At 36.2% G+C, this 19,319-nt stretch overlaps 1 protein-coding gene across 1 annotated transcript in view; it reads right to left on the bottom strand.

Annotated features, from left to right (window-relative positions):
- Nucleotides 1–2,932: 2,932 nt before the first annotated feature.
- LOC111159470 (phosphoglucomutase 2 like 1) overlaps nucleotides 2,933–19,319 on the bottom strand; it is a 49,653-nt gene continuing 33,266 nt past the window's right edge. Inside the window, exons 6-14 of the mRNA XM_022521977.1 lie at nucleotides 15,690–15,883; nucleotides 14,661–14,850; nucleotides 14,248–14,345; nucleotides 13,401–13,581; nucleotides 10,863–10,956; nucleotides 10,193–10,322; nucleotides 9,773–9,962; nucleotides 6,251–6,384; nucleotides 2,933–4,240 (exon numbers count right to left, since the gene is read on the bottom strand). Coding sequence (XP_022377685.1) covers nucleotides 4,138–4,240; nucleotides 6,251–6,384; nucleotides 9,773–9,962; nucleotides 10,193–10,322; nucleotides 10,863–10,956; nucleotides 13,401–13,581; nucleotides 14,248–14,345; nucleotides 14,661–14,850; nucleotides 15,690–15,883 — 1,314 coding nt within the window. The 3' untranslated portion in view covers nucleotides 2,933–4,137. The remainder of the gene's footprint in view (nucleotides 4,241–6,250; nucleotides 6,385–9,772; nucleotides 9,963–10,192; nucleotides 10,323–10,862; nucleotides 10,957–13,400; nucleotides 13,582–14,247; nucleotides 14,346–14,660; nucleotides 14,851–15,689; nucleotides 15,884–19,319) is intronic.

A 19,319-nucleotide genomic window follows, 5' to 3' on the forward strand; every position in this document is an offset into this window, starting at 1 on the left:
GTTCTCTTCTTTCCACTTGGACTTCTTATGGTAAGATGCTCTGGGGGACAAAAGGGAAAAAAGATTTCCTAAAATTTTGTGCTTTGGATGCCCCAAGTACAAGGAGACCTGAAATAAAATGTGAGCTCAACTGACCATCCATTTCAATTGGTCAGACTCTTTCCTCATCACTTTCTAGAGCAATCTCAGAAAAACAAATGAATTATAAAAGGCCATAATAAATTAGCATATAGTAGTATCCAGACAGACCAAAAAAGGCTATGAAATAGATTTAAAATTACTTCTTACAATGTTTTAAATATTCTCACAATAGTAACAAAATAATCAAGTCAAAAAAAACACATAGTTTATGAATCAGCTTAAAGCATTCTGGATGAATACAGTTAAGATTTCTTATCAGTGAGGTAATAGAGCAATAGCTTTTCACAGTAACAAAATGTAGGAGGGCACCTGGGGAAGGAGGGAGGTAGAGAGAAAAAGTCATAAAATAAATTTATCCAAGCGAAATTTGGATTTTTCAAGCATCATAAACATCAGTGGAAAACACTGGAAAGAAATACCAGTAGCAGCAGTTCATAGAACAATTTCTCCATTAAACTCCAGCTAATATCTCTGTTGTGTCCATTCCAGAAGCGACTTCCTTATGAAACAGGAGCCCTATTTCCTATATAAGGATATCCCCAGTTTCCAATCTCTTAGAATCTTTCTGTCTGCTGAAGTTACTACATCCAAATAAACAATAGAGTTGAAACAAAACCCTCAAATATCCTATAATGCTATACATTCTTCAAGATGAACAAAACGGTGTTCAAGTCTCACTTAATTCGCCAGGTTAAATTAAAAATAATATCCAAGCTGGTCTCTGTGCAATGAATGAAGACTGCGCTCATGCAACTACTACTCAACATATACAAAAACTCTCATGAGCTAAATTCTTCTAGTATATGTGCTGCCGAAGCGAGCATCTAAATTCTTCTAGATAGGGAGTGAAACTCAAATGTTACTTTCAGTACTCTCTATGACATCATCGTTGTTCCCGCCTGAGGTTAAAAAAAAGTATCAGACGGAACCTTTAAAAGACATTTAGTATATCCCTTAATCTTAAATTTGTTATTTAGTTTTTTTGAAAAGGTTCTTATTCTTTTATTCTGTCCTCACTGAAGACAGAAAACAGTTTGCCGTATTACTTCTTACTTTGCGTCCTTTAAAAGATTCAAGAAATAACTTAAGACTTATTAAATTATCTTAACAGCTTTCTCCCCTCCAGAATTAAATGATCTGAATTCTTTGAACTTTTTCTCACAATCTCTGTTGTATTCTGTTTTATTTCTGCTATGTCTTCTCTTCTCCAGCTCCCATATGATCCTAAGACACAACATCCTAGCAGGAATTGAATCAGTAAGAGGGGTACTTTTTCTCACCTCCAAAAACTTGGCCTCTTTGTAGTGGTTGTTAATAAAGGAAACAAAAGGTTCACTATCTGTTCATCATTATAACAAATACACATGGGTAAAGAACTTGCCCACAGCCAGCTTATTCCCTACTTTTAGCTCTCTCAGTTTACCTTTCAAAAGAAGCATTTCCTGTGCCATCTTATTGATCTATTTGTTTATTTCTACTGATTATTTTCAATGTATGCTTTGATCTTGCCAGATTAGTTCTCTCCTTTCCCCCAAAACTCTAGAAAAGCTTTAATTAAAAAGTTTTAATCTACACACTGAATAAGAATGGATTCATTTTCAAGATATTGTTCGTAAAGAAAAAGTTAAACACTGTAGAGCCCAAGGCTGAGACCTATAGTTCAGCACTCCTGTCTTTTCTGGTCAGCTTGGGTTACTAAATTTACCCTGTTAGGCAACTGTACACCACTGTGTCAAGTTCATGTTAAATATCATGCTAAGATAGACTTGAGAGCTTGGCTAGAATCAAATAATTTCCTTAATCTATACACTTTAGAACATTTGTAATATTTTGCTGATTTTAACTTTGGATTTTTAAATTTTTGAGGTAAGAATCTAGGCTTTAATAACTTTTCACCTTAATTAAGATGACTTAAATGTTGCATTATATTAAAGCACTCAAAACTGTTCTCCTTATAATAGACTTACAGTCATGACATGGCTTTAGCGATTATGAATGTGCTAGCATATCATTTTATCTCCCCTTCGTTCTTCGGTCACTGGAACAGATACTAAAGCCAAATACACAACTTTTCATATATATAGCATTGTTCATACTACTTGGTAGAATATAGGCTATCTCCAAAATTACATTCTACATTCCTAAAAGCAAATAAAACAAAAAAGTCCGCACATTTCTTCTTTAGTACAAAGCCTTTGAAAACAAAGTCATTCTGAAGTATGGTGCTCTACACTTACTTAGCTGTCTATTAACTACAGTCATATGAGATCTAGCTATAGGAAAAGAAGGAACAAATTAACAATAGTGGCAATACAATAATTTGAAAATTATATTTGCACTATATGGATTCAAACAAATGTTAGCTGATAGAGCTGCAACAAACCATACCATTACTTACTAAACAGTCTAATCAGTTTAAATGTTATATTATTATTATTATTACTATTTAGGAAATAAATACTCTAATACCAGTTATGTCCCATTAGCAATTTGTTTAGTATGATTACACCCAAGGCCTTGTTACTGTTACCTCTTAGCTATATCACATGTGTTTATGTGTTCTGTTGAGTTGTATAGGACAGGATACACTTTAAGAAAATTAAATAGTACTTCTCTACTAAGACATTTTTAGAAGACTGGAGAATCAACCAAAAGTGACCTTCCAAAATTTTTTTTCACATTGAGGGGCGCCTGAGTGGCACAGTTGGTTAAGCCTCCGACTCTTGATCTCAGCTTGGGTCTTGATCTCAGGGTCATGACTTCAAGCCCCACATTGGGCTCTATGTTGGGCATGGAGCCTACTTGAAAAAAAATATGCAAAATTTTTTTCCACATTGAAAAAGATAAGTTATACTCTTGAGATCAGAAATTCTATAGTAGCCAGCAAGATGTTAGAATAAACTGGACTTTAGTTTTAAAACATGTAGTTTTAGTGTTTGGTAACATCTAAAATCCGGATATTATATTTCTTAGTAAAATTAGCATTACTTCATCTGGTAAAGGAATAAATCTACTTACAAAAATTTAATTCCAAAGTTAGATTTGTAAATAAATTCAGAGCTCCTTTCTCAGTTTGGATTTTTTTCTCTACCTGAAGGCTGTGATTATTGACACTTAATTCTTACAAGAAGATCCTTAAGCACAGTTACTTTGAATCTGATTTTATTAAGATTTTTATTTACATTCATAACATTTTTAGAAGGGCAAATTGATTTGATATAGAGGGGAAGCACCTACATAGTTTGCTCTGAAATAACTGTCTGAAAATTAACTGACTAAATTATAGTCAATGCAGGAACACTGTTTTAATTCATACCATACCCTGAGAAGGCACTAAGAAATCTGACAAGAACGAAGCCACTAGGAGCATTGCCACTATTGTTTCATGTTCAGTAAACGTCAGAATTTTAAATACATACAATAAATTTACACTGCACCAAGAGCACCTGAAACACATATGGTAACATCTGTTCTAAGCTAGAAATACCCAATTTCAAATACTCTACTTTGTAAGTTAATACCTATGACGTAATAATGATACTTTCCCACACTATGCTGGGAGCAATGCCATTTTCTTGTCAATTTTATAGATTAATTTCCTTACTAATTCAACAACTATATAACATTTATCTACCTTTTTAAAAAACCGTGCTATACACAAGTACAATACGGAACTAAGCTTAATCACACTTTAATAAGAAAACTCACTTTTGTATTGTTTTTTTTTTCTGTTAAAGGAAGAACAATGTGTTACTAGAATACTTTTAATGCAATGACATTTGTTCAAGATTATGAAAAAATTCGAATCCTTTCTCTCCAGATCATTTCCTTTCGAACTTATACAGTTTGTTTCGTCAGCCCACTAAAAGAAAGAAAATCGAAGTGCAAAGATACTTGACCAGATGAGATAGAGAATGCTAACACGACTTCAATGCATGGAATTCCTGGTTGTTCTGTTCCATGTGCCGGTGCCAAGTCATGGCGTACTGGTGTGCACTAAACAGAACGCCAGATCAGTCCATTTTTACTAGGCTCGAGAAAATTCTCAATCAAAGCTTCAATGAGTTTCCTCAATTCCTCTTCTAGGAAGGCAATGTCACTGAAGAGAAAGATGGGGAGTTTTGAAATTCTTGATTTTTACCACTTTAAATTTTGTTTTAAATTGTTATAATTTTAAAAGGGGATGCTTAAACACTTTGTAAACCAAAAAGAAGTTCACTCTGTTAAAACAAAACAAGACCAAAGGGGGGGGGGGCAGGAATTACATGCAAGAAAACACCATGATCACAAACTTAAGTTGTACGGCATTAAAGGGAGTTCCTTGGTACATGATACATGGATGAGTTTCGGTATATCTAAATTTTTCTCCTTGGTCAGGCAATTTAATGGTCCAGAACACCAATACCAGGCATTATACTAAAATGGCTTCCTGATACTTTGAAGAATACTCAGTAGATATTATGGGATGATACAGCATGACTCAGATACAGAAGGGGGATGGGACTAAAAAAATGAGATGCTTAAGAAAGAAATCCACATTTACAAGTATGCGCTTCAAAGTCATCACTGCTGTTGACCAAAACATGTCTAGGAAAGCCTCTTTTCAACTGCCTTCATGGTCATTTGTTATTACTTTAATAATCATCCTTTATTTTTAACCAAATAGAGCATTACCCTAATTTGGTTTCCTTTAAACTCTACTCTGAATGACTTTAGGACATCCTTTTTTGTCCCCAAAAGAAAATAAAAATCTCTTAAATGCAAAGGTTTAGAGACGTACAAAATAATGTACCTTAGAATCTGAAGGCAATTCCAAAGCATCTCTTTCCCAAAAATATACTGATCAGTGACAACATTATAGAAGGTACTACTTTTAATAAGTGTAAATAGGCTTTGGAAGGCAGCTGTGCTCACCACTATACCACCAATGCTTAAGTGTAAATAGCCTTTGAATATGTTTATTAAAGTCAATTTAGTGACAATTCAGACTCTTAAAAGGAAATAAATTGGGCAGATTAAGTCAAATCATATTAGATATATGAAATGAATGTTTGAAAATAAATTGTTGATCATTTCTTTAGGTTCAGCATATAACAGTTAAAGCTCACAGAACCTTCCCAGTAATAAAAATCGACCAAAATCTTAAAATTCAATTCCCGGGGCGCCTGGGTGGCTCAGTGGGTTAAGCCTCTGCCTTCGGCTCAGGTCATGATCCCACGGTCCTGGGATCGAGCCCCACATCAGGCCCTCTGCTCAGCGGGGAGCCTGCTTCCTCCTCTCTCTCTGCCTGCCTCTCTGCCTACTTGTGATTTCTGTCTGTCGGGTAAATTAATAAAATCTTTAAAAAAATAAAATAAAATAAAATTCAATTCCCAAATGGTCCAGCTGCTTTGGAAAATAGTCTGGCAGTTCCTCTGAAGGTTAAACACAGAACTACCATGTGATCCAGCAATTCTCCACCTACATATGGACCCAAGTGAAATGAAAACATGTCCACACAAAAACTTGTGCACAAATGTTTATAGCATTGTTACTTGTAATGGTTAAAATGTGGAAATAACCCAAATGTCCACCACCTGATAAAAGGATTAAAAAAAAAAGTGTTGAAAAAAAAAAAAAAAAGTGTTGTATCTATACAACAGAATATTATTAGGCCAAGAAAACAATTTAAAAAAAAAAGAATTAAGTGCTGATTCATGCTACAACACAGATGAACCTTGAAAACATCATGCTAAGCATAAGATGCCAGTCACAAAGGGCCATATATTGTATGATTCCATTTATATGAAATGCCCACAATAAGCAAGTCGATAATGACAGATAGTAGATTGGTGGTTGCCGAGGGCTACATGGAGGGGGATGGCAAGTGACTGCTAATGGGTATGGGGCTTCTTTCTGAGGGGATAAAAATGTTCTAACATGGAATGTAGTAAAAAAAAATGTGTAGTGATGTTTGCACAACTCTGAATATACTAAAAACCACTGAACTGTATGCTTTTAATGGGTAAACTGTACAGTATGTGAATTTAATCTCAATAGAGCCTATATATATATAAATATACAAATCTAAATATATATGTATATATATATTTTAAAAGTCAATTCTCACCTCTGCTCAGGGGATGCACACATCTCCGCATAATACTTTATCTTTGGTTCTGTCCCACTTGTCCGAAGAGTAGCGACACAGCCATTTTGAAAAGTAAATGTAATCATTTGGCTGTTTTTACTCACAGGCAGTACCTATGCACAAGGTGAACAATGGCTTAGTTACACTCAGTACCTTTTTCATTTTCAGGAGTTGTAAAATATATTCTACTTATGTGAGGTATCTAAAGGAGTCAAATTCATAGAAACAGGAGTACAAGGTCATTGGCAGGAGGTGGGGGAAGGGGGAAGTGGGGAGTTGTTTAATGGGTATGGAGTTTCAGTTCAGCAAGATGAAAAAGTTCGGGACATCTGCTGCACAACAAGGTAGACAGTTAACACCAACGGACTGCATGTTCAAAAGCAGTTGCGGTGGTAGGTTTTGTTATGCATTTTTTACAATTAAAAATTTGTTTTTTAAATTATAAAACACAAAAGATTATATACACAATAATTCATAAATATGCCATTTACTGAACATTTTATAATAATACAGCGTTGGGTTATATACCTTACATACATGATCTCCAGGCCTCAGCAACAATCTTCCAGAGTAAATATTACTGCCAATTTACTGACATGGCTCAAAAAGAGTAAATGACCTGGTCAAGTTAATCAGCTAAAGTGGCAGAGCAAGAAGTTGGAGCCAGGTCTATGTATCACAGTCCAGACTGCCTCTGCGTTGGCAAAGGGCTTTACAATTTCGAAGCACTTTCATAGACAGTTTATCAATTGTCTCCAAAGCAGACTGCATGTGTCCTAGAGGGCAGGCAAAATAATCCACTGACTGGGGTACAAAAAAAGTTTATATTTTTTACCTAAAAGTTAAAAAAGGAAATGAATCTTTACTGATGTTGAACACATGGATTCATACTAGTACTCCTTCTGCGAAGGAATCTTGGGGGAATTGTGGGGGTTGTACTAGGACAGAGGTGGTGCCTTTCAAAAGGGGTCTGAGCCTGATCCTTTCTTTGAAACCCCTCCCTCAGTTACAGGTACTACTATACACCAGTTGCTTAAGACAGAGACCCTTCTCCCCTCTTTTTCACTCACAGACCATCAACTAGCAAGTCTTGTCTATTCTAGTCTTTAACTCAACTTTGTCCAACTCTCTCCACCACTGCTGCTACTAGATTTAATTCGGGCTCCCATCATCTCTCATCCTGATTCCTGAAACAGCATAATAACTGAACTTCCTGCCTGGGAGTTTGCCTGTCTCTAACCCCCATACCGTATGTGCCATTCCTCCTCGAACTCCACACTACAGTGTAGAGAACTCTTGGTGGTTTTTTGGAGGAGAACATGCCTTCCTACCTCCAGACCTAGCACTTGGTGCTTCCTTTGCCTGAATACCCACTGTTCCTCCTATGTCTGGATAACTCTTACTCATACTCAGCTCACAGAAGTCCTCTAGAAGGTCTTCTGTAAGCCTCCCAGATCTGAGCAAGGGTCCTTCCTATGCTCTTCCATGGCACCTTACGCACCCCCGGTCTGTTTCATTTTGTAAAGTAATCCCTGCTTACTTCCATTTCCCCACTAGCCTCTTGAGTGCAGAAACAGTGGCTTTGTCATTGCTCCTTCTCAGTGTGCCTACAAGGGCTTTGATAAATGCCTGTTGATAAATGCCACAGAGAGCAATCTGGAGTGTGAAGAAAACACTCAGGAGGTCTTTGACACTATGTGACCACTGGGGTAAATTAACAATGTCTGTAGTACCTGCCTTACAAAATTGTTGTAACCATCTGTGGAGAGCAGATAGAAAAGTACTTTGAATAAGGAATATCCTAAACCTTAAAGGGGGTTAATAGGAAAAAAGCATCACACCAAGAACTACTCCTAAGCACAACATTAGTGAAATAAAAAGAAGCAAAAAATTTGGTTCATCTCATCAAGTAGTTTACAAAGACAGAAAAATAGATACCAACAACTGGGAATGAATATTTGCTGATTAGATGAATAGACATAAAAGGAATATGAACTATATTCAATCAAGAAATGACAGATATTCCAAAATATATTATGCCCGTAGCATCTTGAGACAACATCAGAACATTATAAGTGGAAATTTGGTCTAATAATCCTAACAGTAACCAAATACATATGATTAACAACTTATGGCATTTATTTATTTTTTTAGAAGATTTTACTTATTTATTTATTTAAGATTTTTTACTTATTTGCCAGAGAGAGAGAGAGAGATAGATAGAGTACATACAAGCAGGCAGAGAGGCAGGCAGAGGCAGCGAGAGAAAGGCAGGCTCCCTGCTAAGCAAGGAGCCCGATGCAGGACTCGATCCCAGGACTCTGGGATCATGACCTGAGCCGAAGGCAGACACTTAACCAACTGAGCCACCCAGGTGTCCCTATTTATTTATTTGACAGAGAGAGAGAAAGCAAGAGCAGGAACACAAATAGGGGAAGTCTGAGGGAGAAGCAGGCTCCCCACTGAGCAGGGAGCCTGATGCGGGGCTCAATCCCAGGACTCTGGGATCATGACCTGAGCTGAAGGCAGCTGCTTAAGGACGGAGCCACCCAGGCGCCCCAATTTATGGTGTTTAAATATTTGTTGAGCACCTACCACAAAAGCAGGAGCTTTGACAGGCACGGAGGTATGTCAGAAATGGATCTGACATGCGCAACACAATGATAACAATAAAATAGAAAGTGATAAATGACAAGAGGAAGGCACAATAGATAATGAAACCTCAGGAGGAAGATATCTAATTACGGGACCTGGAGGGTATGTGGAGGAGGTGATATCTGTCTGAAGTCTTAAATAATGGCTAAGATGTGGACCTGCCACAGAGGAAGGAGAGGCAGATTGGGGAAATAGCTTGAGCAAAAACAGAGAGATTTTTATTTTCATTTCTTTAAAGATTTTACTTATTTATTTAAGAGAGAGAGAGATAGCCAGAGAGAGGAGGGCAGGGGTAGGGGGGTGGGGAGGGGGAAGCAGACTCTCTGCTGAGCAGGGAGCCCCGACTTGACTCTGGTCTCGATCCCAGTACGCTGGGATCATAGCTTGAGCCAAAGGCAGAGAACTAACAAGCTGAGCCACCCAGGTGCTCCCAAATACAGAAATTTTTCATAAAAATGTATGCATATAAGAAACTATAAGTTGCCCTATTTGGCTGCAGGTGTAGGGACTAAGGTTGAAAAGGGAAGTTGCAAATAGAAAGGTGTAATGGTGAGCTTTGAAAGAACAGGCTTTTAGACTTTATCTTCAACATCACACATTCTCCCTCTCTCCGTCCCTTTCTCTTTTTGTCTAATTCTCTTTCCCACCTCCCAGGGAGGAGCATACACTTGGGGAGAGAGGAGGACAGGATCAGAGGCAGGGAGCCTGTTAGTGGGATTACAACCGCTCTGAAGAAAAACAATGAATCCTAGTTTCAAGACATTCACAGGCTTGAACTTCCACTATTTTATTATAGTACAAAGTACTACAAATCGTTAAACTTAAAAAAAAAGGGGGGGTACTTACTGATTTCTTATTAGGCTGGCTGCTGTCATAGCCAGTGGTAACATCCCGTATGTGCAATATAGCAAATGTCCCACAGAATTTTGGATATTCTTTTGGAGAATCAAAATTGCGAAGCCTTTCAAATATACTTTTGATGGTACTTGGATCATAACACAAGAAATATGAAGTTTTTGAAATATGATAACCATATCTGCACAAAGATTTAAAGTGTTAAAGTCAGATTTCAGATAACTCTTCAGGAAAGTATAAAGATAAGCCTATTACAGTATTACGTAGAAAGTGGCAGTCTTTACTTCAGCTTTAGAACTTTTTAGAAAGGACTGGCTGTTTTCAAAAACCAAATTTAGAAAGCTAAAAGGAGGGCCCCCAAAATGAGACGTTTGGCAATTGAAATGAGAAAATCATAATAACAGAACTTACTTTTCATAGACCTTAATCAGCTGCTGTTTCAATGTTATATTCATGGTTTCCAGGTAAGCTGCCATCTCGGCAACGACTACGGCTGCACTCACCCCATCTTTATCCAAAACCGAAGTGCCACACAGAAAACCTAAGAATTAAAACACATTTTTTTTTTTTTAGATTTTTATTTATTAGAGAGAGAGAGCACGCAGGAGCAGGGAAGAGGAGTGGGGGAGAGAGAGAAGCAGGCTCCCCACTGAGCAGGGAGCCAGGACAAAGGTGGGGCTCGAACCCAGGACCCCGGGATCATGACCGGAGCCAAAGGCAGACAAACGCAGACACTTAACCTACTGAGCCACCCAGGGGACCCTTAAAACACATTTTTTAAAAAGGGGAAAACTTAAGCCTAAAAGAATTTCAATAGTTTTACATTTTTTCAGAAGAACTAATGAATTTAAGAGCCTACTAAAAGATGAAGCCCACTGATACTGAAGGTACTTAGGGGACTTTTAAGGGTCTTCCCCTCAAATCCCCCCAGCAAAAAGTGCATCTAGATATTTCTGAGTTCTCTGTGGTTTTTACAACTCAAAAGACAAAACCAGAAGACAAAATTTCCTCTCTGTAGAATTACTACACTTTAAAATATGCTCTCATTCAAATTTCAAAGATTTTAATATTTACTACATACCAATTGACTCCTCAAATGCAAAAAGAACTTCTTTCCCATTTTCCAGGAGGTCTTTTATCCTACTTCCAATCCATTTAAAACCTGGTAATGTTTCCTGAAATGAAGAGAAGGCCATTCTAAGTAAGTGACTCCTCATAGACATATAGAGAGAACGGCCTCTCACTAAATGCATGTAACACTTTCATAGTGATCTTCTCTAATGGCTTTTGGTCCACACAGATTTATACCGTACTAAGCACATAGCCAGGAAGTGCTCAGATTCATATTGCCATGACTGATAACATACTATTTATTGAGCACAGAAATAGCTGACTTAAACCAAATAGAATCCAACATCTGTAAGTGGGGATCCAGACAGTCACAGAGTAACATAAATACATACATTATGATTATCTACTATTTATCAAGCATCATTAACAGGCGCTTTATATCATTGTCTCTTTTAATGCTCATAAAAACTCTGTTGCTGAAACACAGGCTCAGAGACTCAGTGAGTTTGCCTAAGACTATGCTGTACATAAGAGATGGAGCCAGGATTCACCTACACTGCTTCTCAGAAACTGTCCTTGGGTCTGTATTATAAGTACAATATAAGAGAACCTATGAAGCTTGTGATTTAGTCCCCCTTGGGTTCTTAATGATGCACTTTCATCATTATCACAGCGTATGCTTAAACCAAGTGTCCCTTACCATAACACCATGGAGTAAATAAAACCAAGAAAGTTACTAAGCCCTTCTTTTTTGTTTTTGTTTTTGTTTCTGTTTTTTTTTATAAACATATAATGTATTTTTAGCCCCAGGGGTACTGGTCTGTGAATCGCCAGGTTAACACACTTCACAGCACTCACCATAGCACATACCCTCCAGCCCTTCTTTGTAATTAGGTCCGAGGACTTTTCATCTGATGAGCTACTGTTCACTTTAAAGACATGAGCTATTGTAGAGTCAACAGAAAGAGCATGTGATAGACACTGACTCTAGAACTCACCATTAGTAACTTAACGATTCCCAATTTACCTCTCTACTTCCTCAGTGGGAAAAAATAAAGCTAAAACCTTTGCTGCCATCCCCAGAACCAACAAAAAACACAAGGAAGCAAATTTATAATACTAGTCTTTAGGATCATGTTCTCTTTTGTGCTCATTATACATTTTTTTGCCATAAATATTAATGAGGAAAATGTTAACATTACCATAATTCAAAATCTTAGGCTTGAATAAATTTTCAATTTATGCTCTTTAGCAATTTGTTGTTGTTGTTTTTAAGATTTTATTTATTTATTTGACACAGAGAGAGAGATAGAGAGCACAAGTAGGCAGAGAAGCAGGCAGAGAGAGAAGGAAGCAGGCTCCCCACTGAGCAGAGAGCCTGATGCAGGGCTTGATTCCAGGACCCTGAGATCATGACCTGAGCCGAAGGCAGAAGCTTAACCCACTGAGCCACCTAAGCACCCCTATTGTTTTTTTTAAAGTAGGCTCTGTGCTGGGTGTGGAGCCCAACACAGGGCTTGAACTCAGGACCGTGAGATCAAGACCTGAGCTGAGATCAAGAGTTGGATGCTTAATGGACTGAGTCACCCAAGCACTCTGGTATTTGTGTTTTTTTTTAAGCCTGAGATTGAAAGTTCTATTTCATTAAAACAGGTATAGTTTTTTTTTTTAAATTCAGCCAATTAATGTTAAGACATAGCTTGGCTGTGGCTCAAGAAAAATGCCCAGCAGTGACATCTGCACTGATATTTGACAAAGATGATGGAGGAAAGGCAATTTAATTGGCATCAATCCCAGAAGCTATAGAAATTGTTAGCTTAACTCTCTACGGCTCACGAAAGTTAATGATCTGTGCTGAGAGAGAGTTATTACTTGTTTTTTGGATATAGAATCATTAGGTCTTAACTTAAAATTTAGAAGACTAAGTTTCTTTTCTTTTTTTTTTTTTTAAAGATTTTATTTATTTGACAGAGAGAGATCACAAGCAGACAGAGAGGCAGGCAGAGAGAGGGAGGGAAGCAGGCTCCCTGCTGAGCAGAGAGCCCGATGTGGGACTCGATCCCAGCATCCCTAGATCACGACTCGAGCCAAAGGCAGCGGCTTAAACCACTGAGCCACCCAGGCGCCCCTAGAAGACTAAGTTTCTTAAGACTGAACTTGAAGAGCCTAAATAATGGTCGTGATTATTTTTTGGAATGGAGTTTTTGGAATGGAATGGATTATTTTTTGGAATGGAGTTTATGTTACTGATGAGGTCACTAGGTGCTAGATTTTCTTAGTATGAAAACCAGATTTTGTTGTATGGAATAATAAGCATTAATGCGATTTTTAAAGAATATCTTATCGCAGTTCCAGAAATTCACATACTGTATGGATGGACTTGGCTCAAGGTGTCTAAACTGTCACAAGATTAAGCAAGTGTTAACATAATTAGAAAAAAGGGGAGGATTTTAAATCAAATCAATATAAATTACTTTTGGTGGGGAGGTGGCTTTAATGTATAGAAATTGATTTAGAAAAGTAGCACACAGATATTCTCTGTTCTTACTTCAAAATGAAATCCTTCTTTAAGTGCAATTGCCTTCAAAATTTTGGAAGACACTGTGGTGGCTAACATATAAACATTCTTCACATCAGCATTTCTTGATGTATTTTTCTTCCAGCAGTCAAACATCCACCACCCAAACAAAGCTGCCAACTCGTTCCCTGTGAAAACTTTCCAATGACCACTGTAGAGAGAATGAAGATTCAAGTCAAGACTTTTATAACTTCTCATTAAAATTTCTTGACACTTAGACATATAAATTACCATCCTTCATATATGAAAATCCAAAAGCTATTATATGAGATTTTTGAGAAAATGTTTAGGATTATTTCTAGCTCACCAAGGGTGAATTTAGGGTAGAAATGGCAACAATGTCTATTGAAAAATTATTACACTGTAACTTTTGTTCCTGTACTTAATGAAAGAAAAGTTATAATATGATGTCCTTTCTATATAAGGACATTTGTCACAACATATAAGGGCAAAAATACACTGCAATCCAAAGGACCAAGATTAGAAAATGATTATATTGATAAAGCAATCTGTTGGGATATCATGTCATTTTATAATATTTTAAACAATATTTAAGGACTGAAAAAAGTGTTCATGGTACAATAACAAATGGGAAACAAGATATAAAAATATATGTAGCATGATAATAATTTTATAAAAACAAATATGTCTTAAGGAAATGTCAAAATATATACCTAGGGGTTATCTTTGGATAGTGGACTTAACAGGAGAATTATTTTCTTATTTTTTTATTATTTTGAGTGAGCCTGTAAGACTTAAAAATCAAAACCTCTTTTTCAAAGCTTAAGCTTTTAATTAAATAACAGGCTTTACTTACTTCTCCTGAAGTTCTGCCACTGCCAGCCGGTCTGCGTCAGGATCTGTAGCTAGCACAATTCGGGCATTTTCTTTCTCTGCCAGTCTCAAAGAAAGTTCCTGAAATAATGAGCCAAATCACCAGATTGTATTCCAGATGTTAAATTCAAAGTTAATACTCCTACTTATAGGCACTATGTTAGTTGACATAAATTTTAGAATGAATACAGTTTGACTAAATTTAGTAAATAAGCCTAGAAGTAGGGATATCCACTACAAAGATTTCAAATAAAACAGAATATATGGCTCCAATAGAAATTAAATTATGTCAATGAAGGTGGTTTCTGCCTTTGTAAGTAATCTTTGAATTGTCAATGAGTTCTATTTGATGAAGTTTAATACACTAATAATAATTTAAATAAAGGAAAAAAATACCAGCACAGATTCTCCTTCTTCAGGATTTGGGCATTTAACGGTAGAAAAGTCTGGATCAGGATCTTTTTGTTCTGGTACTGGAATTGGAGGCTTAAAACCAAACACCTGAAAAGCCAACTGCACATAGTCATGTCCAACCCCATGGAAAGATGTATGTACAAATTTCAAGGTGGTCTTTGAGTTTAATTCCCTGTAAAGGAAAAGAGTTATTCAATTGATATCATAAAACTTGGTACTTGTGGTAAAATTAAAATCAGCTATAGAGAAGAAGCTAAAATCTATTTTTTTGGATGAAGAAAAGATACTCAGCAAGCCAACGGCTTTCTAGCAATAGCATTAGCTATTTATGGAATAGTTATGAAAATATGGAAATAAGGCAAAATCAAATTTTAGAGAAAATTTCCTAATCTCGTATAGAGAATACATATATTTAGCTATAACTTTAACAGTATTATTAGTAATTAGTAATTAATATACTATACAATTCACGTATTTAAAGTGTACAATTCAATTCAATTTCACTATATTCATAGATTATTCATTCATTACCATAATCAATTTTAGAAAATTCTCACTATTGCCAAAAGAAACTCTACCCCAGAGCTGCCATCCCCTAACATTCCCATTCCTCCTAGCCATAGGCAATCACTAATATACTCTGTCTGTTTCTGTCTCCATTGATTTGCCTTCTCTGGACATTTTATATAAATGGAATCATATAATATGTGGTCTTTTGTGATTGGCTTCTATCACTGAGCATGTTTGCAAAGTTTATCCATGTTGTTGTTTGTATCAGTATTTCTTTTTATAGCTGAATAATATTTCATTGTATAGATATAGCACAGTTTATTTATCCATTCATCACTTGATGGATATTTGGGTTATTTCCACCTTTTAACTATGGTGAATGGTACGATTTCACTATCTTTTTAATATAATGAACAGCCAACACATCTTTATCCCTGTTTCTTTTCTTTATTTGTTAATCTTCTTATATGATAATGTTATCCCTATATTTCCATTGGATACCTGTGAAAACATATCTTTTTAAGATCTTCCATGTATCTTCTGCAAATGTCCCGCAGAGGATCTCTCTTCAGTGGGCTGGTATCCACTAAATTATCATTCCAGGAACCATTCCAAGGTTCCACACATTCTTCTATACATTTCAGAATTTCTTTATCATGAGGAGATGTGATCTGAGCACCAGTTTCCCAATAAACCTAGATGATAGGTAAATACAGCTATAAGTAGTTGAAATGTTGGCCAGATATTTTTAGCTACAGTAGAGATACTTGGCTTTACATAGAAGTGTTCCAAGTTAATTAAGTAGAAAATATCAACATGGGACTAATTTAATACCAAAGGATGTCCATGATAATGATTCTACAGGGACTCTTCAATAAAGTGATAATGTATTATTTTCATTTTTAGAAGTGTACTTTAATAAGAGTACAAGTAAAATAAAATCAGGGCATCATTATGACAACATATTAATATGCATATGCCATAGTATCCAATCATACTCTTAGATTTATAACTATATACTAAAGATAATCTAAGAAATCATGGATATCCATAAAATTTCATACTATAAAATTTTAGCATTAAGTAGTTCTGTTATATAGAAGAAATTATTTTTCAGATATAAATTAGAATACATGTCATAACAGACAGTGTCTATATCAGGAAATATAATTAGCATATTAATTATATATACACATTTCAGTATATGTGTTTTCAGTACTTAATGAATGAAAATACATTTCATTAAGCTGTCAGTTTGCTAAGTATTTTGATCAACAAGACATTAGGAACAGTTAACAAGAAAAAGTCAATAAAGTGTACTTCTATAATTCATAGGATCTCAAATTTAGAAGACACTTTGCTTAGAGAATATCCATAATGACTTCTACCAAATATATGACAGGACTACCGTCTTCTGCCTCCTGAATGAAGGAAAGAAGAATACATTTGAATATGTACTATGTACTAAGCTCAGTGTCAAACAAGATGGTAGACAAGATGACCTGAAAATTCTCACTCTATAAACATTTTGAAATGTTAGCTAATGTTAGAAAAACATTATCTAAAATGCATAGGTCAGTTCATAAGAAGAAAAGGGAAAACTCCAGGCAGTGGGAAGAAAGGAAAACCAGAGTGATATAAGGTTGTGGAGCTGACGCTGTGACTGCCTGGAGTTTGGGAACTGTCTATTTATTTGGTTTTTGAGTTGTAATACTCATGTGGAAGGTAGGAAATTGGAGACCTGAGACTCCCCCCATCCCCGATCAGTGGAAATACAGAATAGAAGTCCTGCCCATTATTATAGGTGAGGAAGGATGTGTGTTCCGGGGTATTTTTAAAAACTTTTAAATCTGAGATCTCAGTTAATATAGAAATTGCTCCCAGTCAGTGAAACTCCTGGTTCCTGCAGAAATTAAAAAACGTGGCGCCTGTGTGGCTCAGTGGGTTAAAGCCTCTGCCTTCGGCTCAGGTCATGATCCCAGGGTCCTGGGATCGAGCCCCACATCGGGCTCCCAGCTCACCAGGGAGCCTGCTTCCTCCTCTCTCTCTGCCTGCCTCTCTGCCTACTTGTGATCTCTGTCCGTCAAGTAAATAAATAAAATCTTTAAAAAAAAAAAGAAATTAAAAAACAAAACAAAACAAAACCAATAACTGCTCTGAGTGATGTTCCCACATCCCAAGCCACAAAAAAGATTCTATCCATAGGCCCTGAAGGTTCACCATGAAAATTTATAAAACATGAGAAAAAACTCCTAGCCTTTGTCCTTGCCCATTTCTTCTTGCCTTTGTATATGGATGTGATACCTAGAGGTATAACCATTATATGATGTTCACACTTGAAGGAAAGTCCAAAAAAGACTGCAGAAAGATGCCAGGCCCAACAACACTGAGCTACAGAATCCCACTAGTAGCCACGTACCCTGGACTTAACTTCATGTGTGAGAAATATTCCTATCAGCTTAAACTGACAGAAAAACCCATAAGTTTTCCAAATCTGTAGCAGAAAGTATACCTATCTGATATAATAACAGAAAAATCCATGCAACAAAATATACCCATGAACAAACTTTAAAAGAAATATTTGAAAGGGGCGCGTAGTGGCTCAGTTGGTTAGGCGTTTGACTCTTGATTTCAGCTCAGGTTATGATCTCAGGGTCTTGAGATGGAGCCCTGCCTTGGGCTCCACATTGAGCATGGAGCCTGTTTAGGATTCTCTCTCCCTCCCCTTTTGCCCCTCCCTTCCAATCCCGTTTTCTCCCTCTTAAAAAAAAAAAAATTCTTAAAATATGAAAGACCTATTAAAAATATTTAAAATGTTACTAAAGTATATAATAGAAGCCTTGAAAGAACAGAAAGATACATCCTGTTCATGAATGAAGAGACTCAATAAATATTATAAACATATTGAAGCTTCCTAAATTAATCTACAAATGAAATATGATACCAATAAAAATGCCAAATAACCTTTTTCCCAAAATGGAAAAAATATAATAATATCATGCATGGAAAAATATAAATAAAGTCATGATATGGGGGGGGGGAAATATCTGCAAAATATTGAGGTATTTTGATGATAGGGTATATTTGATGACCAAGAGCTACTTTTTATATATAAAGAGCTTCCACAAATCACTAAGAAAAAGAGCAATAATCCAAGAGAAAAATGGACAAAACCTTTAACAGACATCTCAGGAAAGGGAAAACAAATCTAATGCAAATAAATGAAAAGATGTTCTACCTTACTCCTAAAACAGGTGCAGATTAATCATAACACTCATCTATCTGATTGGCAAAGACCAAAATGATAATATGGGAGGTATGGGATAAAGACCTTTTACACTGTTAGGGAGAGTATCAGTTGGTACAACCACCTCTAAAATAAAGAGTGACAAGTTTTCTTTCATACTGCTTTGACTCAAAAGTTTCACTTCTAGAAATTTATGATATCGATCAACAATGCCATAGAAATACAATGTAAGCCACAAATGCAAGCCACTTACATAATTTTAAAGTTTTTAGTAACCACATTAAGATAAAAAGAAACAGGCATAATTAATAGTAATATACTTCATACAGCCCAATATATCCAAAATATTATCATTTCAACATGTAATCAATATAAAATTAATGAAATATTTTACATTCTTTTTTCATAGTAAGTCTTTGAAATCTGGTGTGTATTTTACACTTTCAGCACACCTCAATTCAGACTAGTCATAGTTTAAATGTTCAATAGCCATAGGTGGCTAGTGGCTACAATATTGGACAGTGCAGCAGATGAAAAAAATACAAGCAACAGCTAACATTTATTGAGCACTGGGCATTTTTCCTGCAATATCTCCTCTAATCCTCACTCTCACTCTATGACCTTGGTTCTATTATTATCCCTAGTTTGCAGATGGGGAAACTAAAGCACAGAGAAATGAGCTTCTGAGTTGCACAGACAGGTTTTATTTCTTTACTTTTTAAAGATTTTATTTATTTATTTGAGAGAGAGAGATCTTATTTATTTATTTGAGAGAGAGAGAAGCAGGCTCCCCACTGAGCAGGGAGCCCAATGCACGGCTTGATCCCGTGATCCCAGGATCCTGGGATCATGACCTGAGCCAAAGGCAGACACTTAACCTACTG

The sequence above is a fragment of the Enhydra lutris genome, unplaced genomic scaffold, assembly GCF_002288905.1.
Source record: "Enhydra lutris kenyoni isolate GAN:26980312 unplaced genomic scaffold, ASM228890v2 scaffoldscaffold68, whole genome shotgun sequence".
Classification (NCBI taxonomy): Eukaryota; Metazoa; Chordata; class Mammalia; order Carnivora; family Mustelidae; genus Enhydra; species Enhydra lutris.